This window comes from Pan paniscus, chromosome 2, assembly GCF_029289425.2.
Source record: "Pan paniscus chromosome 2, NHGRI_mPanPan1-v2.0_pri, whole genome shotgun sequence".
NCBI classification, from domain to species: Eukaryota; Metazoa; Chordata; class Mammalia; order Primates; family Hominidae; genus Pan; species Pan paniscus.
Genome location: NC_085926.1, coordinates 79,051,777 through 79,079,464, shown reverse-complemented (window position 1 = coordinate 79,079,464; position 27,688 = coordinate 79,051,777). Strand labels below are relative to the sequence as shown.

The 27,688-nt window shown below is 35.2% G+C and overlaps 1 protein-coding gene across 12 annotated transcripts in view; it reads left to right on the top strand.

The window, feature by feature from the left end:
- The window catches only part of ROBO1 (roundabout guidance receptor 1), a 1,167,237-nt gene that overhangs the window by 825,378 nt on the left and 314,171 nt on the right, over positions 1-27,688 (top strand). For all 12 annotated transcript variants that reach the window (XM_063602854.1, XM_055110152.2, XM_055110151.2 and 9 more), the window contains one exon: positions 1,103-1,429. In XM_063602854.1, coding sequence (XP_063458924.1) covers positions 1,103-1,429 — 327 coding nt within the window. The remainder of the gene's footprint in view (positions 1-1,102; positions 1,430-27,688) is intronic.

Sequence of the window (27,688 nt, the reverse complement as noted above, 5' to 3'; positions counted from 1 at the left end):
AAGATAGGAATGTTATAAAATATGAAACATCATTCCTGTTTTTGAGTTATAATCTCATTGGAAAAAATAAGGTACAGACACAGAAAATATTTAAGTGACATAGACACTCAGGGCTTCATTTATTAAGTAATATGTAAGGTCCAGAATGAAGCCCCTCACTCAATATCCTTTTCCATTTAATAGTATATTTAATTATTTAAACTCAGGTACTTAGCATTTCATCTCTGAAGTCTATTAAAATATAAATTATTATTAATAAAATTAATTTATTAATAAAAACTCTGGGGAAGTGTATATACTTTTTTTATTTAGGAAGATATAAAAGTCTACATAAAGGACAGTTCTAGTATATATTTGAATGCAAATGTTCATTAGTATATAGCATTTTTTTTTTCTTTTTTCTTTTTTTTTGAGGCGGAGTCTTGCTGTGTCACCCAGGCTGGAGTGCAGTGGCGCGATCTCGGCTCACTGCAAGCTCCGCCTCCCGGGTTCACGCCATTCTCCTGCCTCAGCCTCCCGAGTAGCTGGGACTTCAGGTGTCTGCCACCACGCCCGGCTAATTTTTTTTTTTTTTTTTTAAGTAGAGACGGGGTTTCACCTTGTTAGCCAGGATGGTCTCGATCTCCTGACCTCGTGATCCGCCCGCCTCGGCCCCCCAAAGTGCTGGGATTACAGGCGTGAGCCCCCGCGCCGGGCCACATATGTTTTGTTGAAGTGTTGACTGATGTTCGTTAAAAAGGAGGTTCCAGGGAACCGTGCCATTATTTGTAATAAACACATTCCTCTGCAGAAATGGACACATGCATGGTATAAACACACAATGTAATGGGTTCTGAAAGGACCTGGGGATGAGGGATTTGAGGACAGGATTTGCACAGACAATGTGTAAGCGAGAGAAGTTTCTGAGTGGAGACTCAAAAGGATTCAAGAATTGGAAGGTGTAGTCAAGGCGGACACCAGAAAGATTGTTAGTAAATAGGGTAGGAAGGCTAGGCCAATGTTATGCAGTGTTTAAATAGTAATGGTTAAGCCAATGCTTTAAAAATAAGCGATTAACTGTTTTCAAGTGATATACGAAGATATTTTGTGAATTCTTCTGCAGGCTCCCGTCTTCGTCAGGAAGATTTTCCACCTCGCATTGTTGAACACCCTTCAGACCTGATTGTCTCAAAAGGAGAACCTGCAACTTTGAACTGCAAAGCTGAAGGCCGCCCCACACCCACTATTGAATGGTACAAAGGGGGAGAGAGAGTGGAGACAGACAAAGATGACCCTCGCTCACACCGAATGTTGCTGCCGAGTGGATCTTTATTTTTCTTACGTATAGTACATGGACGGAAAAGTAGACCTGATGAAGGAGTCTATGTCTGTGTAGCAAGGAATTACCTTGGAGAGGCTGTGAGCCACAATGCATCGCTGGAAGTAGCCAGTAAGTAAACTGGGCGCTCTGTGTTTGGCAGGGGGAGTGGCAGAGTGGCGTCATTTGTTTGATCATGGCAATGAAAAGTCGAATTTGTATCTCAGGCCTTACCTGAGGATAATCTCTAGCTTTGTATGTGAATACAATCTACTATTTCGGTTTTCTGTATTTCTCATCCTAACTTGTTATTCAAGCTAAATTGGGATTTACACACAGTTGGTTAACGATTTGACTTTTGATTGGGAGTGATTTTCTGTTGGAAAGTTTTATTAAAATTGTTCCATCCCCTCCTTTGTTACCTTTAAAGATATTGAATAGGGAACCATGTGCTGCCTATAGTTCAGCTACTTGAGACACTGAGGCAAGAGAATTGCTTGAGCCCAGGGGTTCTGGGCTGTACTGCACCATGTCCACTGGGTGTCCAAACCAAGTTTGGTGTCAGTACGGTGACCTCCTGAGAATGGGGAACCACCAGGTTGGCCTAAGGAGGAGTGAACAGGATCAGGTCAGAAATGGAGCAGATCAAAACTCCCATGCTGATCAGTAGTGGGATCATGCCGGTGAATAGCCAAAAAATACACACACACACACACACACTCACTCTCTCTCTTATCCATAGCTACATATGAGAATTTGTCTATAAATAAGATAGCGTGGGATTTAAAAATTTGTCTTCATTAAGAAAAATACCTTCAACTGGCAGTTTAAGTTAGGGTTTTAAACCATTTCTAATTCTTAGAAATATATTTCTATTAAAGCTATATCAAAAAAGTATATGTATATGCCTTATATTTTATTTTCTTGGCTACTGTGGGGTGCCTTTGGAAGAAAACAGGTGTATGTTATCCTCAAGTAGTTGATGGTTCAGTTTATTTACACTAGCACCAAATACAGCTCATTTGAAATTACCCTCAAGAAGGATTTATTGACTAACCATTAAACTGTTGTATCTATAGGCTAGATTTGTATTGCAGTTGAATAAGAATTGGGCTTCTTTTATTTTCTATCTACATTCAAGGAGTAGCCAAAATGATTCATCCCCTTGAAAGGATCCTGCTGTATATAATATGACAAAAATTGAGAATTGCATAGGGATTGGAGAGACAAATGAAATTTAGATAAAATTCCCTTTATATATAATTCTCTATAAAACTATATAAATAACCATGTATATATTTATATATGATGTTTTTCCAAGATAATTGATATGTTAATATATGTTCAAAATTTTAATTATATAATTAGTTTTCATAGTCTCCAAAATTGTCTTCAAAATTCAACTATAACTTAAATAAGCATAAAATTATACATTGATATAATTATAAAATTATAAATGTAGAAAGGGATTTAGAGACAGATTATTCCAACTCAATCATATTATTAACGTGAAATCAGCCCTAGAGAATGTAAATGACTTGATCACTCTCCCAGAGCCTCCTATTACTTAAGACAGAATGCCAAAAATTTCTGATATGAGCGTAAAATATAATTAGATACAATAAAAATTAAAGTAACCATTTTAAACTATGTTAAAACGAGCTATTCATTTTTAAAATATTTCTTTGAAGTTCTACAATCCAGTTTATATTTGCCTATTCACAGTTAACTAACAATGAACTTATGACCTTTCTCTTATTGTCTTGATTCTCAGTAAAGGTCTCAGAACTAAATTAGTGAGGTGAATGACAGCTGTCATCATAACAGAAGGCTAGTTTGCTTTTTTTTATTTTTTAAGGCCAATTTGAATGTAGCCCATGCAAAATAAGTTTAAATGTTCGACCTATTTATAAAAGAATGTATAGTCCTCCCTCAGGATTCGTGGGCGATTGGTTACAGGACTGCTGTATATACAAATACCCATGGATGCTCAAGTTCCTTATATATGATGTAGTATTTACACATAACCTATGCACACCCTCCCCCATATACTTACAAATATGTCTAAATTATGTACAATAGCTCATATAGTAATTGTTGCTATACCGTATTGTCTAGGGGATAATCGCAAGGGAAAAAAAGACCATACATATTCAGTATAGATACTATCATTTCTTTTCCCCTAATATTTTCCATCTGTGATTGGTTGATTCCACAGTTGCAAAGCCCATGAATATAGAGGACCAACTGCATGTTTTGATAAAGTCATATTTCAAAAGTTATGATATTACTATCAAGTTATGATATTAAACTATCACCCCCAAGTAAAAACATTAACGAAAAGTGTCTTGAGGCAACACAGGTTTCATAGTGCAGTTGTTGGTAATGCTTTCAAAACATTTTCATGTGTTTTATTTGCCTTTAAACCAAGTTTTACAGCTGTAACAACAACTGTATTTCTTGGTTCCTAACAATTGTCAACCTCTCAAACATTGAAAAAAATTAATATAGAATGCCATTTAAAACCTTTATTTCTGTATAGAAATAATATTTTTGTCTATTGTGCCTTAAATATTTATTTAAGTTGAAGTAATGCACCAAAGTTATCCTATTTATCAGTTATTTGGGGGTTATTTATTTTTATTTTCATTTATATCCCAGTTATAACAAGGGTAGACCTCAGTGCAGATATTGGTTAATGTTTTGCTGCTGTTCTTTGCTGTGTAGTTAAAAACTGTAAACCTTTTTCTCAAAAACAGTATTGATGCAGTTAAAGTTATCTCACACAATTATAAAGTCAAAAAATTGGAATGCTAGGAAATGTATAGTAGTTTTTATCTCTAACATTTTTACTTGTAAGTATTTGAAGTTTGATTTTATAAAAGAAAACAATTTTTATGCACAAATGTGATTTTAAAATTTATTTTTTATTGATTATTTTTCTTTGCAAACCAATAATCATGTCTTGATGAGAATATGAAATTATTTAATTTAGAATACTTTGCTGTTTTTAAGACATAAAAACTCACTATTTGTCTAATTCAGTTTCAAACCCAACTTTCTAAGAAGGTCTTACGAGTTGTATTTTCTTGCTTGTTTTGGATCAGCTCTATTTAAAACTTTATTAGGAAAAATAGTTTGTGGGTCTGTTCTCCTGTAACCAACATCACCAATGATTAAACTTAGAACTCCATGTTATGCCTGTCACAAATTGATAACACAGATCTTTGACACAACTTATATTTAATATGTAATTTGATCTTGGATAATTACATTGAAGTTTAAAGAACGTTAATTTGAACCTTGACCCTCATGTTTTCCATTGTAGAACATGGCTCTCTACATCATCTGCTAAGCAGTATACAGTCAGCATATGGCTATTTGTTTCCATTTAAGCTGTTTTCTCCTGAGGAAGAAAAATTCCCTCCAGACTAGGCAGACATCTGCTGGCTATCTTAGCAGCAAAACCATAGAAGAACTATTTTTCCTGAAAGTGTATATGTATTTTGCTAATTAATTAAAGATTATGTCTTTTGTAGATTTTACTAACTGGAGTGCTTTTTAATAGTAATTGCTTTGAACTAAAATGTATGCATTTTGAAGGAATATTTTCTCGCTGCTTTCAATATATTATGTTCTTTCATTGTTATTATTAGTAACTTATGCTTCTTAAAGTGACTTAGAATTCAAATCATACAGTTTTCCTCATGTGGGTAAAATGAGAACATGAACTGACCATGTATGCTGAGTAGCCACGTGTTTACCTAGGTACGTTAGAATGTATTTCCAAAATCTAGTCCGTGGAAGATGGAAGGATTACTCCTAGGGGTAAAATGGTTCAGATGAGATGAAGTGGAGTGGAAATAGAATATGTTATTATAAAATATTGTTTGATTGATTGGTGTGTGTGTGTGTCTATGTGTGTATCATCAGAAAGATTCAGAGAAGGAAAGATTTGTTCAATATAAAAGAGCAGATCAGTGATAGAATGAAGACTGGAAATTGGGTCCCCCCATTTTGAGCTTAGAATAGATGAGAATCCCTGAGTTCTGAGATATTAGCACCGTAGCTTAGAACTAACTCCTTCACAGAAGTAGATGGTCTTTGGTGAGGGCAGAAAAGCCATATATAAATATATGTATGTGAAAATACATGCATATATGTATATATCTTTACTGGACAGACTTTTTATGTTTGAAATTGAACTAACTTTATATTGCATCTTTTAAAATATTCCTTGTTTCCTCTACTTTTGTCTTTTAAAAAAAGTACCATTTAAAAATGCTTTGATCAGATTCTAAAACATTTTTATATATCTTATTTTTATTTTCAGTATTCAAAGAATACTGTTAAAGGGTGGTTTAGTTTCAATTTTTAAACACCATTTTACTCTTTTGTACACGTGTACTCTAAAATGTACTGGCTCTTCATTCCAAAAATGATTCATGATTAAATGAAATAATGCATGTAAAATATATAACACAGTTACTAGCACATGGTTATAATTCATAAGTCTCAATTGTTTTTGCTATTGCTTTCACTACCTTTTTCTCTTTACTTCCATTATGGTTAGACACTGGAGAACTGAAAGATTATTTAAACAAATCCTCTTATCTAAAGGGGACTTGGACAGTTCTGATTTCAAAAATGAGATCAGTTCTTACTTTATTTTGAATTTGAAGATACATTTGCTAAGATACTTAAATTTAAATAAAATGCTTCATTAATTAAATTTATTTAAATTAATGTCTGATTAAGTAAACAATATACTTAAGTATATATAGTATTTCCTACTAAATTCCATCTTGAAATTGATCATGTGGGAAATTGACGCTTTAGATCCTCATTGGTGATGCAGGACATGCAAATAATCTTGAGTCCACTCAGTTTTGTTTCAGGAACAAATTTATTTTTTTAACTTTTATATTCAAATTTTCTTTTTCAATTTATATTTGTCCACTTAAGTAAAGAAGCCATATTGCTAAGTTCCATGACATGATTATGTTTATTGAAGACTTTTTTGCTATCACTCAGAATATGTTCTTCTGTCATTGCCTTGCATAACAATATATTTGGATTTTTATTAGTAGTTATTTTATCATCTTTAATGACCAAAAAATAAAAATCAGAAAATAATGACATCTCAATGATGTCAGTAAGTAGTGAGTCCATCAGTCCACTTGTTGCATCCAAATATCAGGTTTAAATTGTTTCATAAGTGAGGTATAGGCACATTATCTCTTGAAGTAATATAGCATGTATTCTGTATTTGATGGGAAAAAAGCAGAAGTATTTGGATATACATTAAGAGAAAAGACACTTGTCATTTTCTTTTGAAAGCACATAAAATTCTCTTTATGTTTTTAGATTTTGCTTTCCAAAGAGTAGTTAATATGAAATATCAAAATAGAAACTTACATTTCATAAGCCATATGAGAGATTTCAGTGCTAATGGGCAGAAAGAGAAGATTTGAGTTTCAATGGGCATTTCAGCAGAAAAGGACAGTTTGCTGACCATTTCAGTGTGAGTGTTAGAGAACTTGGCTGTGTCAGAGAATGTAATATTCCTTCTAGCAATAAATAACCTAAGGTTATAGTCTATCTTAAAGCTATGCTTAGTTAAACAGATTATAGGCTCACATATCTGTTTAGTTAGCTTCTTCTTTTTCTGTTTAATCTCACAGAAGTGTGTATTAATCCTTAGCAACTTTCTAGAAAGATCTTAGAGTGGGAGTACTTTACACAATTTCCTTTTTTATTATCCATCACAGGTCAACTAAGATGATTTATAAGCTTACAAAAATCATTTTTATAAAAAAATTCTAAAATTATATTTTACATTCTGATTGCAGAAGTAATATATGCTAATTATAGAACACTTTTAAAATACATACATGCATTTGCAATCCTGCTATCCAGAGATAACTACTATTGAACTTTGGGTGTGTATCCGTCTAGTCTTTTTTTCCTGCACATTATGTACAGAACGATCCTATAAGCAGGTATTTCATATGTATTTTCTTATTTTCTATGGAAATCTATTTACTGTTCAATAATATTTACTCTTTTCTTAGGTGGCCAAAAAAGGCATTAGGTATGTTGGAATACATAGTCAGCTATGTCATAAAGACTAAATGGAAAAGTTTGACTCTCTAGATTGGATGCTACAAAACAGCTGCTGTCAATATAACTGTGTTCAGTATTACTGGATACACTATCCTGGAACAGATTCAATCTGGTAATCTTGGGGTTAAGGGTGACGTATTTTATTACCAGTCTCATGAACTACTCCTTTTATTTTCTTGAAAAGTAGCTGATATTCATACATGCTGAAAAGTGCTAAGATGAGTATTTCAACACTAGTTGATGCTTAGATATAAAGCCTCTTGAGATGTCCAGAATATCAATTCAGTATTTGGTTATTTATGGGAAATTCTTGGCAGTGTCTCCTTGTATCAACAGTACTGTCTTTAAAAACTAATAAAATGAGAAGGTGCATCTGGTTATCTTTGAAGCCTTATCATCAGATCACTCTTTTTAATCCTCCTAATTTGCTTATTATTTAAATGCTAGAAATCTTTCTCATATTCATAGACTAACTTGAGAATCATTTGTATTTAAAGGTTTTGGTTCACAAGTTTAATTTAAACCTTAGTATAATTAATTTTAATTAATACCGTAGAGTTTAACTGAAGCTCTCAGTACTTACCAGTTTAAACTTTTTTTTTATTTTTGAGACAGGGTCTTACTGTGTCACCCAGGATGGTGTGCAGTGGCACAGTCACCCTCACTGTAGACTCAACTTCCTGGGCTCAAGCGATCCTCCTAACTCAGACTTCTGAGTAGCTGGGACTAAAGTGTGTGCCTCTACACCAGGCTATTTGTTTTGTTTTGTTTTTACTTTTTGTGGAGACAGGATCTCTCTGTATTGCCCAGGCTGGTCTCAATCTCCTGGTCTCAAATGATCTCCCTTCCTTGGCCTCCCAAAGTGCTGTGATTATAGGCATAAGCCACTGTACCTGGACAATTTAAACCTTTTAAAATCTATACTTGCTGTACCATATATTTGTCAGGTTAGAATAAAACATGGTTAAATACCCTTGGTGGATAAAAGTTCTTCTGTTGTTTTGTTACACAATATGGACATTGAAAATGTTGTTTTTGGCTGGGCACGGTGGCTCATGCCTGTAATCCCAGCACTTTGGGAGGCCGAGATGGGCAGATCACTTGAGGTTAAGACTTCGACACCAGCCTGACCATCATGGAGAAACTCCATCTCCACTGAAAATACAAAATTAGATGGGCATGGTGGTGCATGCCTGTAATCCCAGCTACTCGGGAGGCTGAGGCTGAGGCAGGAGAATCACTTGAACCTGGGAGGCGGAGGTTGCGGTGAGCTGAGATTGTGCCATTGTACTCCCGCCTGGGCAACAAGAGTGAAACTGTTCCCCCCCCCCCAAAAAAAAAGAAAGAAAAGAAAATGTTGTTTTTAAAAGTCAGAAATTGAATAAAGATGTGAAGAATACCAAAATATAGTTTGTCCAAAAAAAAAGTGATTTTTTTTAAAGTAACTTCTTACAGGCATTTTGTTTAGCTCTAGCTAGTCAATGGTGACCAAAAATGAAATGATTCTTGTCTTCATGGAAATTCCAGGACAATGGGAGGTGAGAGGAGCAGGGGGGAAAGAAAATAAGCAACTAGCCAAATAAATAACTTTATGCTTAATTTTGACAAGTGCCAGGAAGGAATTTAGTCAGAGCTGAGAGTTGAATTACATGTGGATATTACTGGGCAATATGCAATGGTGGGGTGTCAGGATCTGATTTACATTTTAAACATCACCTATGTTGTACCTGAGTGTTACATGTGTAGAGAATGAGTTGCATAATAGTCAGAGGACATCAATTAGGAGGCTATTCTAGTATTCCAGGCAAGACATGTTGATAGTTTGAAGCTGGTGGTAGTAATAGAGATGAAAAGAAAAGAGAGGATTAGATTTGGGGACCAAAGATTTGGCTTAATTTTAGAGAGTTAAATAGTAGAAGTTGAGATTTTGCAGGAGATGCAATTGATGACAAGGTCAAGGTCAAGCCTATGACTGCAAATGGAATTGGAAGTTTGGATTAGGATTTGTTAGCTCAAAATGGCTTATAGCGGTTTGGTATGCTTCATCCCATCACCATCCCGAGAAAGTATACTTTCTGTTTTTCTCTTACCTGGAATGTGCTCTTCTTCCAAGTCCACCTGTCACTCTCTTATTGTAGGCTTAGGGCCCCCCTTTCCCAAAACCATGATGTGGCCAGTGTACTGGGTTTAGCCTCTTGCAGTCTGTGCTCACATGGCTCCCAGCACACTGCCTTAAAATGCAGCATTTGTCTTTTCATCCCAAGTGCCTAGCACCATGCCTGGCCTATTGGAAGTGAAGTGATCTAACATGGAACTCAGAAATATTTTACTTCCTGTGTGATGAACATCATAAGCATCATAATGCCACATCAAGGAGCAGTCTAATCTACCTTTTTCACTCACTTCCCAACAACTTCTTTGTATAGTTAGGGAATTTGCCTGCTCTCAAACACTACTTTGAGAGCACAGGATTTAGAATACAGTCATCAGGTACTATTTCCTTAGGAGGTTTTATTTGTTTTGTTTTCTTTCATTCTGGAATATTTAAGTATCTCTTTTGGGGATAACATTACTTGGGGAATTTAGCTGACTTCCAGTAATACGAGAAGCCAAATGAATTGCTTTTAGGCTCTGATAAATGTAAAGCTGTCTTTCTAAGTGTAGTGACCCTTCCGTGCAATCTCAACCTGTGTTTCTTACCCTAATGATCAGTTAATAGACCATGAAGAGGATTCAGCTCTTCCTAACTGATAAGGAAATTGTTTCTCGGTCAAGCACAGTGGCTCATACCTGTAATCCCAGCAGTTTGGGAGGCTGAGGTAGGCAGATGGCTTGTGGCTCAGGAGTTTGAGACCAGCCTGGGCAACATGGTGAAACCCTGTCTCTACAAAAAAATACAAAAATTAGCCGGGCGTGGTGGTGCATGCCTGTAATCCCAGCTACACGGGAGGCTGAGGTGGAAGGATTGGTTGAGCCCGGGATGTGGAGGTTGCAGTGAGCTGAGGTGGCATCACTGCACTCCAGCCTGGGCAATAGAGCGAGACTCCATCTCTAAATAAATAAATAAATAAATAAATAAATAAATAAATGATACTGGAAAAGAAATAATTTCTGTGTTGACAGTGCCTGAATTTCCTGAGGTTGCTTGAGACACTTTACATATGCAAAACAGGACCTAGCAACCTTTACTTTCTCTTTTTCTGTCTGGTAGGGGATAAAATACACACAATGACAGGACTGTCTTTATAAATGAATAAAATGGAAAGGTGCATCTGGTTATCTGGGGCCTAATTTTTAATTCAGTATATCTGATGTTTAAGTCTAATCTCAGTCTCTTAGTCTCTAAAGTGAAAATTGTAACTTCAGTCGCATTTTAAATTGTGTTGTATTTAACCCAGGGTTTAAATTGAAGTTTTAATAGCGCAAATGACATTTTACGTTTGTCAGGAGAAATAAAAGTTTATGATCAAGTTATTTAGTATGCCTGAATGAGAACATTTTAAATCTTATCCAGTAAATTATGGAGCAAATTCAGAATAAAAGCTAAAAAGTTAAAGAGAAAATGGGCAAAGACACCACCTCCACGAAAGTATTTATATATCTCAATCTCTCCCCCTCCCCGACTCTGTACATATTTACCAGGTAATACTGTCCTGTATGTAGATTTAGTCACATTAAGTTACTCTTTTATCAGATTTTCATCTCAGTCAGGCACCAGAAAAATGGATTAAGAGCCAGCATTTAATGTAGAAGGACCTTTAGAACATTTTAATTATGTAATTCAGCACTTGTCATAGCTTATGAGAGTGTTCTCAAATGGAAGTGTAGTACAGGTTGCAATCTCATTGACTCTTGCTTAAAGGCATTCTTGGAAAATATGATTTAGAATATTTTCCTTTGGGACCACCCCTGGGAAGAAACCAGTAATGAGTCAATAACTGATGAAAGAGGAACAATATTTATATGACCAGTGGATCGAGAATCTGTGGATATTTGCTTTTCTCTCTGCTTGTCACTTTTGCTTAAATCACGCAAAGTAGCCCTAAAATTCTGTGTTTGGACTCTAACATTGGTAGGCAATAAGGTCAATTTCTTAACATTTTTCTTTTTCTTTTCTTCTTTTCTTTTTAAAAAGTAATTAACACTTAGGTCACTGCATTGTCTCCCATTAAATGAGTTCTTTCTGGACCATGTTGGTAATAATTCTTAAAGCCTCCCTCAGAGTTCTAATCAATACATTTCTTATGAACTGTTCTAGAAGGCGTTTTGTTCTGTTTTAGTTTAATGGGTTTTCTTAACCCTATCCAATGACTCCTTTCTGTAGTGGACATTGTGGATACTCTTTTTAGTTACAGACAATTAATTCTGTCATTAAGTCAAAACAAATTTTGTTTTCAACAAATTTAATAAATGATTATTTAGTACAGCTCTGTGATCTTGCTGAAATTATTTAGTCTCTGTGTGTTTCAGTTCTCTTACCTGTAAAATGGGGATATGAATTATGCTTACCTAATAGAGGTTTGGGAAGGATTAATAGTTAGTGTATCTATAGTGCTCAGAACTGTGCCTGGCTGACAGCAGGCAGTATGTGTGAGTTGTAGCTGTTGTAACATCTGCTGTTTACTATGTTAGGCTCATTCTTCGGTTGATTCCTTCCATGTATATGGTTCCAAAGAATGTGTCTCTTCATTTCAGAAAGGCAAATGCTGAAAAACTAATTCCATGTATAGCTACATTTAGAATAATCTTTCTTTCTCCTGGGTTAGTCATCTTCTCATACATAAGTCCACATAATTATTGTGAAAAGATACGTATTCTTTATATATCAGTACATGGTCTGTGTTTTATGACAAATATATCTTTGAAGGTATATAAAGCTGCTGTTAGTGGCATGGTTAACATTTAGATATTTCATTGTGGCCTTTCTCAAAATATATACCAATGAATTATTATTTTGGCAGTTAAAAAATAATTTGGAAAATACTTCTTTAAAAAGACTTTTAAACATACCTCTTTTCTGTAAGACTTCAGTCTCTAAAATATTCAAAAATGATATGATACACGAGTAAGGGATCTCAATTAGTGTGAGTTCCACACTTATATGAACTGCAAAAACATTTTGTATGAATAATCTGTCTTGTTTTTCCCAGAAAATGTTTTGGGTAGACATTTTGTGTAATATTTCATACTTTGTGGGAGAAAATACAATTTTAAAAGTGCCTCGGTATCTCAGGTTTGGATGTGTGGTTGTCTTCGTGATTCCTTTATTTGCAGAATGTAAGAGTAAGAATAGAATGTACTGTTCTGTTTCCATTTTGTCTTCCAGGAATGTTTTCTTCTGTCCTGTATTGAAGAATATAATAGGAGCCCATTCAAGATTTTAAACATAGGCAATTCAAATATGGAGCTTTACCGACATTTTCCAAAGAGATGCTTAGTACCATGTGTGGCCTTATCCCACTCTCTCACTGATATCCTGTTACTCTTAATGGCCTTGATCTCAGCTTTCTAAACTTTGCTTTTTATAATGGATATAATTTACCTCTTGTCAGCAATTGACATAGTTGACCTTTTTTTTTCTTGAAATATTCTCTTTCCTAGAATTTCATGGCACCCAGCTATATCAGGATTGCATCCAACTTTCATGTAACCAAAGTTAGGACATTTAACCAGATTGGTTTAAATTTAATGCCTGAGATAGGCCATATAGAGAATGTATAGTGGCTTTATATGATTTTCCTCTTATTCATCTGGCTGAGTCTTTCTTGGCCTATAGCTAAAATATTCCATTTCTCGAGGATTTGTCATAGGCTCTGTTTTTTGCTTTATGACTTACCCTGAAGACCACACCCACCTCCTTGCATTCACATACCAATTTTGTCCTGATTCACTCTCTGTTCTCTCATCCCCAGCCTGAACCTCTATACTCAGCTCCATTTGGAGGTCCTGGTGGTACCTGCAGCTCAAATGTCCAAAATGCGACTTTTCATCTTGCTTCTCATTCCTGACTTTCCTCTATTATTTCCTAACGATGATAATGATACCATTATCCATCCAACCCTCCAGACCAGAAACCTGCGATTGATTCTTCCCTACTTTCTTTCCACAGCAGTTGAGCCTCAGGTCTTGCTGATGTTTTCTCCTGAACAGCTTCAGTATTTTCCCACTTATCTCCATTTCCTTTGCAATTTGAATCAGAATCACCATTATTTCTCATCTTAGTAACTATAATACTCTTTTGCAAGTACAAATCTCATCAGTCCCTCTAGATGCTCACTCAGAGATTCTCAATTGCTTCTAAAGTCTTAATTTTTAAAAATGACTTCCAAGGTTCTATATGACCCCAGCATTGTAGCCTAGAATTCAACCCCATCCCTTTGATCTAGTAAAATGTATATATTGGCTGGGTGTGGTGGCTCACGCCTATAATCCCAGCACTTTGGGAGGCTGAGGCGGGTGGATCATGAGGTCAGGAGTTTGAGACCAGCCTGGCCAACATGATGAAACCCCATCTCTCCTAAAAATGCTAGAATTAGCCATGTGTGGGGGTGGGCATCTGGAGTCACAGCTACCGGGGAGGCTGAGGCAGGAGAGTTGCTTGAACCTGGGAGGCGGAGGTTGCAGTGAGCTGAGATGGCGCCATTGTACTCCAGTCTGGGCAACAGAGCGATACTCTGTCTCAAAAAAAAAAAAGTACATTTTGCTTCAGAGTTTAGCAGAGCCATCACTTCCGCCTGGGCTCTTTTTCTTTACCCCCACTCCTCCCACACCCACCACAAGTTAAAGGTAACCATAAATGGACCACCCTCTATCCCTTTATCATAGTACGTCACTCCTGCATTGTGAGGAAATCTTCATTCTTCTGTATTTGGCACTTACTGCTCACCACTGTGTATACCTTGTAGTACCTGGCACAGGTCACAAAAGTATTATTATTAATTTTTTGTCAATAAAAGATTGTATACAAAGATTCTCTTCAACCAACATCAATGAAAAAAGGTGTTTTTCGTTATATTTGAAGGGTAAGGTACAATTTACATTTTGTTCCCACAGTGGAAATGAGTGATTGCGCACAAATTATCCATATTTTTATACCTGCTCGGCCTTATGCCTCATTTTTTTCCTGTTTGGAAACAAATAATTTTTTCTAGAATAAACTAATTAGAAGTCATATTTGTGAGTGTCCAATGCAGCTCAACTTTTTCAAAAGAGCTTCAAGTACAACATTATTTAATACATATTCTGATCATTAGCTCAGATGATAAAATTTGACTATAAAATTTAGTGAACCTTAAGTAGAATGAAATTATGTTTCAGAATCTATACTAAACAGCAGATATTATACATAGGTATTTAAAGGGGAATATGCATTGATGGACATCACTAGAAATAAGCAAAAGTTTCCTTAAATTGTTACATAAGCAGAAAAAAGTATTCATTAACATTATAGCTAAATGTATAGTGTAAAAGTTTACCTCAATATTTACTTTAATAACCTAACATGTACTGCTTGAAAATCAATTAAAAGGCATGACAACATAGAACCTTGAAAATAATTTGGAATTCAGATTTTTAAAATATTAAATTAAAAAAATAATAGATTTAAAAACAATTGCTACTTTATTTTTAAATTATCAAAATTATTAATTTAAGTATTTTAAAATATAAATATTTCCATGTAAATGTAAAACAATTTACAGATATTAAATATTTAAGACTCTAAATATTTAATTATTTTTGGAACACTCTGCTTTTGTTTAAAGTGAGACACAAAATTCAGAAACTAGAATGTCACAGCCTTTGCCATTGCAGCTTGCTTCCTTTGACTGAGATGTGCTGATAGTAACCATTTTCTAAGCTATAATGATTAATGCTACTTAGGGGAGGTAGGAAAAAAGTTAATTTAACTGGAGTCGTTCAGTTTTAAAGGGATTTTATTGAACACAGAAAGTATACACAAACACACACACACACTGAAGAAATATTTTAATATGCCTGTTACAGATGCAGTTACAGCTCTTTTTTGTTTTTCAGTGTTTTTAGAATGTCAGATCCAAATATTTTTTATTTTTTAAAAATAAAGTTGAAACATATGATTTATTCATGAAATTTCAGAGGGGGAAAATATGAACAAAGGAATCCCTCTCCCTCTAACCTTGCCCTGAAATGCTACAATGACTGTGATAATTAGCTCCATGTTATTATAGATTATTTTTCTTATAAATAATTTATATTTCAGTTTGCTTTAGTTCTTTAAAAAGGCAAAGCATGAAATTGATTAGATATAATTGTACGTTTGATTAATATTTAATTTGAAATTATTTTGCAGCTTCAAGTTTAGATGTAACTGTCACATTTTAGAATACTAAGTGTATATTAGATAGCTTGATATAAATGTCTTCCTAATTATTCACTTTTTTATTATTCAAAAGCACCATTTCTCATAGCTATACATCATGTTTTATAATGTGTGTATGTGTATGTATACATACTTATACATGTATGTGTGTATATGTATTTATATATGTGTATTTTTTTTTCTTTTGTTGGATAACAGAGTTGACTCAATTTAGACATCACCTTTTTTTTCTTCCCTAAGGAGTTCAGGTCATAATTCAATAATACTACATATATAATAAGTACTGTTATAAATGCAAGTATTAACCAATTTGAAAACATAGCTCATTCATTCCACATAAAACACAAGTTCCTACTTTGAGGGACTGTTTGTTCTCAGAGGAACTCAGGTAATCAGTTCACCTTCTTAGAGGAACTCAAGTAATCAGAGCTGTTGCTCCACTGAAGCTCCTGGAAGGATAGAGGCCAGAGGACCTCCTATGGGGACAGATTTCTCGGGCAGCTTGAGTTGATGAGCTGGAGAGGTGGCTTGAGGAAGGAGTAACTTCCTCCGGAATGAGAAGTTTCTCACTTCTTCCTCTTCTTTCCAGTCACATCATTTCTTTCTTCCCTTAGTGGCATTTCAATTTTCTAGAAAAGCGGAGACTACTATAGAGTAGCATTACACACACCATTTAAAGCTTTTTCTCTGATTCAGCTGAAGTCTCTGGAATCTGTCCGGTGGCAGTCTACAATTCTATGGACAGTCACTCTGGTCCTGGGGAAAGGGAAGATATTAATCAGTCCCTTTCCACTTTAGAAAATGACTTGCAAAAAATAAATGAAACCAACCAGGGATGGGATCATGTGAATAAGATATTTTTGCTTACCATTGAGTTTCCTTCATGGAATGTCAGTTCCATGAGGATAAGGACCTTGTAACTCCTAATAACTGCTGATCTAGAACAGTACCTGGCACAGAAAAAGTCTCAAAAATGTTTAGTGAATGAATGTACTCTGAGCTTAACTCTTGAAGCTGATTTTCTGGGGCTGAAAGGTAAGGACCTGATAGTGTCTCTGGAACTCTGTGACTTCATTTTCTTGTCTATAAGAGGGCAATGCTATATGTTATCTTGCCTAATAATTGCATAATTGGATAACTATTGGAAAATAATTTGCACTAGTCAGAGATAGGCATTATCCAGATAAGAGATAATTATCTTTATTAAATAGTCAATGATGTCCTTAGAACTTCTGATATTTCTAATGGTTTTGCAAAACTGCAGTCTTAGTGCCTGAAAGAAAATCAGACAATGAGTCCAGATGCGATAGCTCACACCTGTAATGCCAGCACTTTGGGAGGCAGAGGCGGGTGGATCCCTTGAGGTCAGGAGTTCGAGACTATGGTGAAACCCCATCTCTACTAAAAATACAAAAGTTAGCCAGGCGTTGTGGTGCATGCCTGTAATCCCAGCTACTCGGGAAGCTGAGACAGGAGAATCGCTTGAACCCAGGAGGCAGAGGTTGCAGTGAGCTGAGATCGTGCCACTGCACTCCAGCCTGGGTGACAGAACAAGAATGAGACTCTGTCAAAAAAAAAAAGAAGAAGAAGGAGAAGGAGAAGAAGAAAATCAGACAGCGGTTTCATAAAAAAGTAATCGAGAGAGGATAGGGAGAGGAAGAGGGAGAAGGAGAAAGACAGGGGGAGGACTTTAAATTAGTTAGCTCTGACTACCATGCCTATGAACTTTTCTTTGAAATTATGCTTTTCTATGAGAATTTGTATATTTTTTGTTGATGTTTCTAGCCTTTTAGCCTGATGATAGGACCTTTGAGTGTCTGTCTAGGATACATTGGTAGGTAAAGGTAGACCATGATCATTTTTGGCAGAAATGAAGCCTGTTTCCAGAAGGCACGTTCCTCCATGATTTTCCTGAACATTTTTGGTTGATGACTTGGGGGTCGGAGAATCCATTCAGGTAAGAGGTTAGTTTTTTGGTCTTCAAATTTGGAAGAGCAACTTTAGCCTTTGATTTGAATTATCTTCTCACAGCAACTATTATGTTGACTGCCTGTACATGCCTTCAATACCATGTAAACCTAGTTTATCTTTTGTATATTTGATTTCTTAGATGGTTAGAGCTGCCTGTAATCCCAGCGCTTTGGGAGGCCGAGGTGGGCAGACCTCATGATCTACTAAATAAGAGAAATTTTCTCTTATTAATAAGAAAAACCCGTCTCTACTAAAATAAGAAAAAATAGCTGGGCATGGTGGTGCACGCCAGTAGTTCCAGCTACTCGGGAGGCTGAGGCAGGGGAATCGCTTGAACCCGAGAGGCGGAGGTTGCAGTGAACTGAGATCGTGCCACTGCAGTCCAGCCTGGACAGAGCAAGATTCTGTTTCAAAAAAAAAAGGATTGTTAGAGCTCTTTTCTATTCTTTTATATGTGTTGTGTTTTCCTTGTACATAATAGTTTGAAAACTTTAACTATTAATGCCAGATTTTGTTCCCTGTTTAAAAGTGTGTTTCTGTGTCAGTGAACTTTTACATATTTTATATACATCATACCCATTTGTATTGTTACTCAAAAACTTTTGAAAAATGCTTGTTACTTTCCTAAAATAAGGTGAACTTATATTGCGAGCAAAATCGTATTATTTCAGAGGCATTCCATTTGGGACATTTACTGTACTACAGGGAATCTCTCATTTCAAAATGACCTGTGTTGCACTTATTGTTTACAAAACTGTTCATTTATCTGACATAAGGGGCTAATCAAACTGCTTAAGTACATTCCTGGATGTTTGGAAGATTTTTAAGCACCATAGAGAGGGTACTTATGCTATGGAAATTGTGTTTATATATATGCATAATTGCCACTGAAATTCTGAACAGACCCAAAGGAAGAAAAATATTGCGATTTAAATAGTCAAGCTAACATAATTAATTTATATCTATTTTATATTTGACTTAGTGGGATAAATTGTTTTGTAGAAAACCATATTATAAAATAGTCTAAGTTTTTTATAGTTGAGGAAGAATTTGAGGTGAAAGATCATGTTAATTGTAACAATTGCCAGTACTTTGTGTTTACTATGTGTCTGGCACTGGTTTACATTTATTAATTTACTACATCCTCAGAACAATTCAGTGAAGTAGGTATTACTAATATTCTTACTTTGAGATTATGAAACCGAGGCTCAGGTAGTTTAAATAAATTTGCCATGTCACACGCAGTGGCTCATGCCTGTTATAACCAACACTTTGGGATGCTGAGGCAGGAGGATTGCTTGAGGCCAGGAGTTGGAGCCCACTCTGGGGAAAACATGTTGAGATCTTGCCTCTGCAAAAATAAAGTAAAATAAAATTAAAAAAAAGTAAAAAAATAAAATCAGCTGAGCATGGTGACATGCACCTGTGGTACCAGCTACTTTGGAGGCTAAGTTGAGAGGCAGTGATGGGAGGATCATTTGACGGCCCAGAGGTTGAGGCTGCAGTGAGCTGTGTTTGTGTCATTGCACTCCAGCCTGGGTAACAGAGTAAAACCCTCTGTCAAAAAAAAAAAAAAAAAAAAAAAAGAAAGAAAGAAAAAGAAAGGCTGGGAACGGTGGCTCATGCCTGTAATCCCAGTACTTTGGGAGGCCGAGGTTGGCGGATCATCAGATCAGGAGTTTGAGACCAGCCTGACCAACATTGTGAAATCCCGTGTCTACTAAAAATAAAAAAAAGTTAGCCGTGCGTGGTGGCACCTGCCTGTAATCCCAGCTACTCAGGAGGCTGAGGCAGGAGAATTGCTTGAACCTGGGAGGCAGAGGTTGCAGTGAGCTGAGATTGTGCCACTGTACTCCAGCCTGGGCAACAGAGCAAGACTCCATCTCAAAAAAAAAGAAAAAAAAATTGCCCATGCCTATGATCCTTATGTTATTTTGTCTCTAACAGTTAAAGCCTTTCATTAATCATGAAGGATTCTTAATCATGAAAGTGAAATGTAGGACAAATTCATTTTGTAAGACAATTACCTTCTCACTAAATAATGCTAAGGCATGATATATTTTATTTCCTTTGGGAATATAATTGTTACTATAGTAGTCAGTATGTTGCAAAATATGCAGTTTTTAATTTACATTTTTCTATTTGTTTTCCAAATTCACACTGAATCATAGATAAGAATCAGTACAATGTTAGGATTGTTTTACATTTAATTCCTTCTCACACATGAAACTGTTACATTTTCACCCTGCCACAGGTAATTGGTTCCAGACCTTTATGTTTTGCATTTAGGATTAAGCTGTGGCTTTGATATCTATGCATTATTAGCAAATCAAGTTATCACAAGATTAGTATACTAAAAAATGGATTCCTCCAATAAAATTTGAGATGGGCTAAAAGGAGGTAAACTGCTAGTTGGTTGTTTCTTCTTTTTGCCTTTATTGTCCTTTGTTAAGGCCTATAATTTTAACCTCTATCGATTTACCTTCCTCAACTTTTTCTGTGATGTAAAGACAGAGTAGCTTTGGGTAAAGAAACCATTATTTAATCTGGCCCTGTAAAATAACATGACCAGGGAGATCATGTCCAGGCAGGATCAATACTGAGATCTTCTGACATGGAATAGGTAATCTTTTAAAGCCTAGATATTGACAGGACAATCCACTAAGTAAATAGCTGGGAAGCAGTAAAGCTTCAATTGGCTTACCGTGTTAGCACATACTATTTCCATTTTCTTGCAGTGACAAGGCTGTTCTTGGGCCATGTTCAGCTTTCTTTTAGGCCCATCTACTTTGATTCTACTTAATTGATTCTCAACCTTGCTTGTTTTATATTGTCAGAATCACCTTTTATTTTTCAATGTTAAAAAAAGACAAGAAGTTACTCATCTCTGGCCAGTAACTTTCAGTGATGTGAAAGTACCAGTATTTCAGTCTGGCCTTGCACTGTCTAAGCTAGTCTGTGTGTGAATTCCCCTGTTCAGAGGATCCAGTGAGTCACTTTGTGAAGATACACTTGAGCCTGTTTGAAGCTCACGTAACCATAATCTCCCTATGGTCTGATGTAATAACCGGTAAGAAAGTCAAGCACAAATTGATATATGTCTGAGGGTTGTAGGCATAATTATCTTAATATGACACTTTAGAAATAACATATTGTCGATATGTCATTGACCTTTTTTCCAAAATGGGTAAAATATTTGTAAGTGTAGATAAAATTATGACAGTGTGGTACTTTCCTTTGCTCCAGAACCACAAGAAAGAATCACTAAATTGGCTGCAGAAGCATGTGTTGAAGAATTAGGTTACCTAGATTAGGACAATTGCCAGAATGCTTCCTTTTTCATATCCTTTTTCATTCCTTTTTTCATAAAGTACTCACTTTATGGTTGTGGGCTATGAGTATCTGTGAGTATTGTGTTCTACATGAGGTTTCCTAGAAGTATGTGGGACATATGGATATTTGTACTTAACTTCATGGGTACCTTAGAAGGCAGCTGAGAAGACCAAAGAAAAGCTGAAGTTGACAGTCTAAACTTGGAAATTTTAAGAAAGAAAGCCAGAATCTAATTGAGCCAGTCTTTTATTATTTTTGGCTGTCCTCTAACAGACTACCTAGAGATTGTTTTATACCCTAAAGAGTATAAAACGCAGAGCAAACAGTAAGTTAGGAAAGATTGCTGTAAACTAACTGAAACAAAATCCCCAAATTGCCAAATAAGGGATAATGATTCATATAACTAATTTTAGTTCTCTGAATTGAACAAAAGTTACCATACCATGTTAGAATCTTTCCTGGGTTAATAACTTTTCCAAGCCGCTCTCTGTCATGGTTGGTTTTCATACATTTTTTTCATCCTATGAGCACTCTGGGTGTTTTATAGACCATAGACATTCCAAATTTTTATATATTTCTCTTTGCAAAATGGGCTTTTCACTCTGATTTCTTTTACATCTATAGATGTAAATGTCATCAACACAATTTAACCTATGTCATGGGAGAAGGAATAAATTAGAATTATTTTACAATTTTCCATAAATGGTTTACCATATATATGTGTTCTTTAAATAGTTGATTAAAAATCTACTATTCACAGACTTGAATGCTCACAATCTAATGTTTTCATGTTTAACTTATTGTCAATTGTTATTCAGCGTCAGTTAATATGTACTGAAAGCCTTTGCATGGCATTTCCATGTGCATTTCTGGGCTACATACTTAAAGAAATACAACAATCACAAACAATGTAGGTTCTGTGTCGTAGTAGCTTCTGTCCTTAAATATTAATATGAATTCACATAGGAAAGTGTAAAATGAAGGAAGATATTTTCTGAATGGAAGCTGAGAGTTGTGGTTGGAAAAAAACCCACTCATTTCCTTCTTCCTTGCTTTCTTTTTCAGGTTCTTTGGATTAGAATTGTTAATAGGCCAGACAAATCTGTCTAAAATAAATCCTTCAAAGCTGAGTGAGCAATATGTCCCCAGAGAAATTATCTTACTGGGACATGATCTGAGTTTATGCCAAGTTCCGCTTAAAGGTTCCGGATGTTTAAGGACTTCTTGACACTGCAGTTTTAGTTCTTTCTTAAGTATGCCTTCTTTTTCTTTATTATAGCTGATGATTCATGATGGAAATTCAGATTTTACAAAATTAATTATTTCTAGATGCAAAACTAGTGAGTTTACCATGTTCAACAAATTATATTTATATTTAAGATGGCCTCACAGTCAAAATAGCCTAAATTTGTATAATTTAGCTTAATTTTTCATAATTATTTCAAAAACGTTTGTTATTTTTCTAAAAGATGATGTCCCTGTTAATAAAATACTTTATATTTTTAAAATAAGTAAATAGTCATTTAAAAATAAACTCTGACTAGTGGATCACAAGGTCAGGAGGTCGAGACCATCCTGGACAACATGGTGAAACCCCATCTCTACTACAAGTACCAAAATTAGCTGGGTGTGGTGGCGGGCACCTATAATCTTGGCTACTTAGGAGGCTGAGGCAGGAGAATCGCTTGAACCCGGGAGGCAGAGGTTGCAATGAGCCGAGATTGTGCCTCTGCACTCCAGCCTGGTGACAGAACAAGACTCCATCTCAAAAAAAAAAAAAAAAAACGAAAAACAAAGAAACAGCTCTGACTATACTGACATTAACCATTATTAAGTGGGAATAAGAATTTAATAATTTAGCTTAAGAGCTCATAATGAAATATTTTAATTTCAGACTTATCTTATTTGCTAATGCTTAAGTCATTTCTTTACTCAACCTACACTTACATAGTAAAGTTGTCGGTGAAAGTTTTCCTGGTCTCACTAGTTCAAAGAAGATGGTTATGACAGTTTTTAGCCACCATATGGGCTTCTTTTGTTTTCTTCAAAAATAGAATACCTGAATTCACACAGTAATGTCTATCCAGACCCTTACCCACGTGAACTAAGCTAGATAGTAATTTCCAGAAACTACATTATTTAACCAGACTAAAGAATGTAAATCGAATGATTATAATACCATACTTACAGTCAAAATCACAACTATAATTTTGCAGAAAGCTTCCAGTTTTGATTAGATATAAGGTAAGAAATATTGATAAAAGATTACATAAATAAAAAACAGTATTGCTTACTAATTCCATTTTTTTCTTTTTTCTTTTTTTTTCTTTTTGAGACAGATACTTGCTCTGTTGTCCAGGCTGGAGTGCAGTGGTATGATCTTGGCTCACTGCAACCTCCGCCTCCCAGGTTCAAGCAATTCTCCTGTCTCAGCCTCCTGAATAGCTGGGAGTACAGGCACCCGCCCCCACACCTGGCTAATTCTTGTATTTTTAGTAGAGATGGGGTTTCACCACGATGGCCAGGCTGGTCTCGAGTTTTGACCTCAGGTGGTCCGCCCACCTCGGCTTCCCAAAGTGCTGGGATTACAGGCGTGACACTTTAGAAAAAGAATAAAGTGGTTTTTTTTTTTTTTTTTTTTTGACGGAGTCTCGCTGTCGCCCAGGCTGGAGTGCAGTGGCGCGCGATCTCGGCTCACTGCAAGCTCCGCCTCCCGGGTTCACGCCATTCTCCTGCCTCAGCCTCCCGAGTAGCTGCGACTACAGGCGCCGCCACCACACCCGGCTAATTTTTTGTATTTTTAGTAGAGACGGGGTTTCACCGTGTTAGCCAGGATGGTCTCGATTTCCTGACCTCGTGATCCGCCCACCTCGACCTCCCAAAGTGCTGATTACAGGCGTGAGCCCCGCGACTGGCCCAGAATAAAGAATTTTTTAGGCTGGGCACAGCGGCTCTCGCACTTGCACTTTGGGAGGCCAAGGCAGGAGGATGACTTGAACTCAGGAGTTCCAGACTAACCTGGGCAGCATAGTGAGACCTCATCTCTATAAACATTTTTAAAAAATTAGCCAGGCATGATGACGCACACCTAGTCCTAGCTACTCGGGTGGCTGACGTGGGAAGATTGCTTGAGCCCAGGAGGTGAAAGCTGCAGGGAGCTGTGATCATCCCACTGCAATCCAGCCTGGGTGACAGAGCAAAACCCTGCCTCAAAAAACAGAAAGAAATGAAGGAAGGAAGGAATTTTAAATGCATATCTTCAGTAAATTTTACTAAATTTTATGTTAATAATTAAACTTTGTGTCTCAGTAAGTATTATACAAGATATTTATAAAAATTGGTATAAATAATATACATAAAGTGGTAAGAGGAAAAGCTAATCATTCTTAAAATGTGTGGAAATGCTGGAAATATGTTATATCAGATAAAAATTTATGTTAATCTGCTCTATTATGATTTCATTTGGAAGTAAAAATGGAGGATTATGAAGTTAATTTGAAAGTAGAAATTGAATATAAATATCTTTAAACTTTTGTCAGAAGTGGTTAAAATTAAATCGGAAACACCTGGTGGTAATTTTTCTTTTTATCTCTTCAAATTTTGAAATATTTTCAGAATTAGGAAACTCTTTTTGAACATTCTTGATGTTTCTTACTATTAGGTGCCTTCATAATCTTAGGTAAGTCTGAATCTAAACCACTGTCAGTTTCATATATTTGGGCATTATGTTTCCAGGATCCCAGAGTACAAAGGCTAAATTTGACTTTGTCATAATAGATGATAATGTTTCATTACTTTATCATGCCACATGTGGAATAAGAGTGCCCTGGTAGGACCTGTATTTTCTATATCGTTTCTGTCTTCTCAGTTTGCCACTGTTTTTGTTTTTTAATTTGTATCTTAATTTTAATCAAACACCTAATAATGCAAAAAGGGAGCAGGCACATTTCCAAGTTTTCTATGCTGATCCTTGAGAAAGTACATTCATATATTATATAATAGATAATTGATATGGCATTTATTATCTTACCTTAAGAATGTATTTTCTTCATGTATGCATTTATTTTCATTTTTACCTAAGGTTTTAGTTAAGTTTAAATGGGTAAAATTAAAAGCATATTTATATAAATATATATATAATTTATAAAATGTATACATGGTATAATATAGAAAATTATAAATAAAATAAAATATATACCTATAAATATAAATTATAAATAAAATATATAAATTTTATATAAAATTAAAAGCAACTATTTTCAAAGCTCTTGTTCAGAAACTAAGCAAGTTACGTGTAATAAAAACATTGATTTATATTTTTGTTTCTTGTGGCCATTCATTGAAATTTGGAGTAGTGTCAGGGAAATACTTGGAGCCATTGGAGCCCAAATAGGATGTTGATTGGACATTGGGCATGTATACTAAATATACACAGAGTTTTCATCTAGTTCTTAGGGGCATTATAACCTTAAACCTTTTCAACAAAATTCCTTATGTCCACTGAATAAACTAGGGTTTGAAAAATAATGTAATTGTTAACCTTTGAATTTGCATATGTTTTTCTTTATTATGGTTTGTTGATATCAAATATTTGGTAAACTCGTATACTGTATTTCTTTCCATTTTTGATGCAATATGGTTTATATAGCCTTTATGATTTTTGAAGAGATTTGAATAATGTAATATGAAATTATTGTTGCAAATTGTGAAGCACAACATATGTTTCTGGCATATTATATAGTCAGTGATTTATACAAAATGAAATTTAAAAGTGAAGAAATAACGGCCCATACATTAAAATGTTTTAGCCATATGGGAGATTCCATTTTCTTACTGCCATTTGTTTCTTTTGAATTGGTTTTCCCTTGCCCTCAGATAAGATGAAAATCACACCCTTGTCCTCATACTTTGATTACTGAATCTTAGTGCTCAATGAATGAATTGTTCTCACCACAAAACTCAAGGCCTGGGGCCGTGAAGTTTTCTTGGTCTCTAGCCTAGGGAAATACGACCCTCTCTAGAAGTACTTCCCATGTGCACACATAAAAGGGCTCTGTCTTTAACCATTATAATAGCTTTCTGCTTTCCTTTAAGAAAAGTTTTGTAAATCAAGAAAGCTTTTGTAATGTGTTTCTTTAATCTCTACTTGCTTCTCTTTATTCTTTTTATTTCAAAGTTTAATCAGAAACTCTAACATTTCACAAGTTGAAAAAAAATAAAATGTTTCAGTAATACACATAACACCGTAAGACAATATATTAATACATCTGCAAACATCAGTCTATTATTTTCCTTTGTGAGGACTGGAATTTATTACTATTTACAAAGGAGAGATTATATTTGAAATTATTTTTCTCTTTCTAGTTAATCCAAAATGAATCAATGGAATTTTAAATATTTTTTTTACTCTTTTTTAAATAAATGATTTCTCGTTGCTCTAGATTATTAATCTTTTGGATTAATTTATATTGGCTTGACATTTTAAAAATTGAAAACTAAGCAAAAGAGGCACTGGTAAATCTCTTGTTACGTCCCTTGCTCAGTTGACTGCAATACATAATGTAAATATAAAAGGGCCACAATTTTGGGTTTGATTTCTATTTAGCTGGGTTAGCCCTATAGTCACCAAAACAGAATTCACTATCTCATCATCCATACTCTACATACTATTGGTGACATATTAGGCTGGCCAAGTATATAAATTCATTTGAATATGATGCACATTTCTACTCCATTTATTCCATCGTAGAAATGCACATTTATTTAACCATCTCCATTTGTTGGCTGGAAAGTTAGTCAAAGAACTGATATAATGGTAAATATACATTTTATTTTTCAAATAAAGGTAACACTTTTCAGCTGTCGTAACAAAAAATCATATCAAAAAATCTGTGCTTCTTTGCATATACTATTTCTGTTGAGTGCATTCAACAATATAATTGTTTTGTTTAAGTGAGGAGGAGAAAATTGGACGTTCAAGAGGGCAGTAACCAGCAGAAACCCTTCTTGTGACTCATACACAATTCTACATTTTTATTCTTCAAACTAAAGATAACATTCTTTTTGTTAAACATCTGATGTTTACTCACAGATTATGTATGTGATCATTTGAAAAATTAATGTTTTTTAAAAAGGGTAACCTAGGTTTTAATTTATTGTGACATACAGCCTGAACTTTCTACAGCTTTGAAAATAAACTCACAGTTTTCTATTTGCCCATGGATGCTTCACTATTTAGCTAAAATTGATGATATTATCACAAATACTATAGCTTGTGCAAGGTTTCAAGAACAAGGAAGGAAGTTTAATAAAACAGAGGCTGAGACTCAGCTTTAACACCCTGTCTCCCATGCTAATCTCCTGTTTACAATGATCCATTACGAATATTTAATGGTAGGCAGCATGCAGACCAGAATTAAAGGACATATGGGTACAGTTATCCTGGTTAAAATGGCCAACGTGCCTTGTATTGTGTATGGAAGATAACAGGACAGGTGGTAATCCGTCTTCACGGAGTGGAGACAGCTGGTATTTTCTGTAAGCTGAAGCCATCTTTTTCAATGTAGTCTCACCTCGCAGCTGATATGTTGCTTATTAGTATA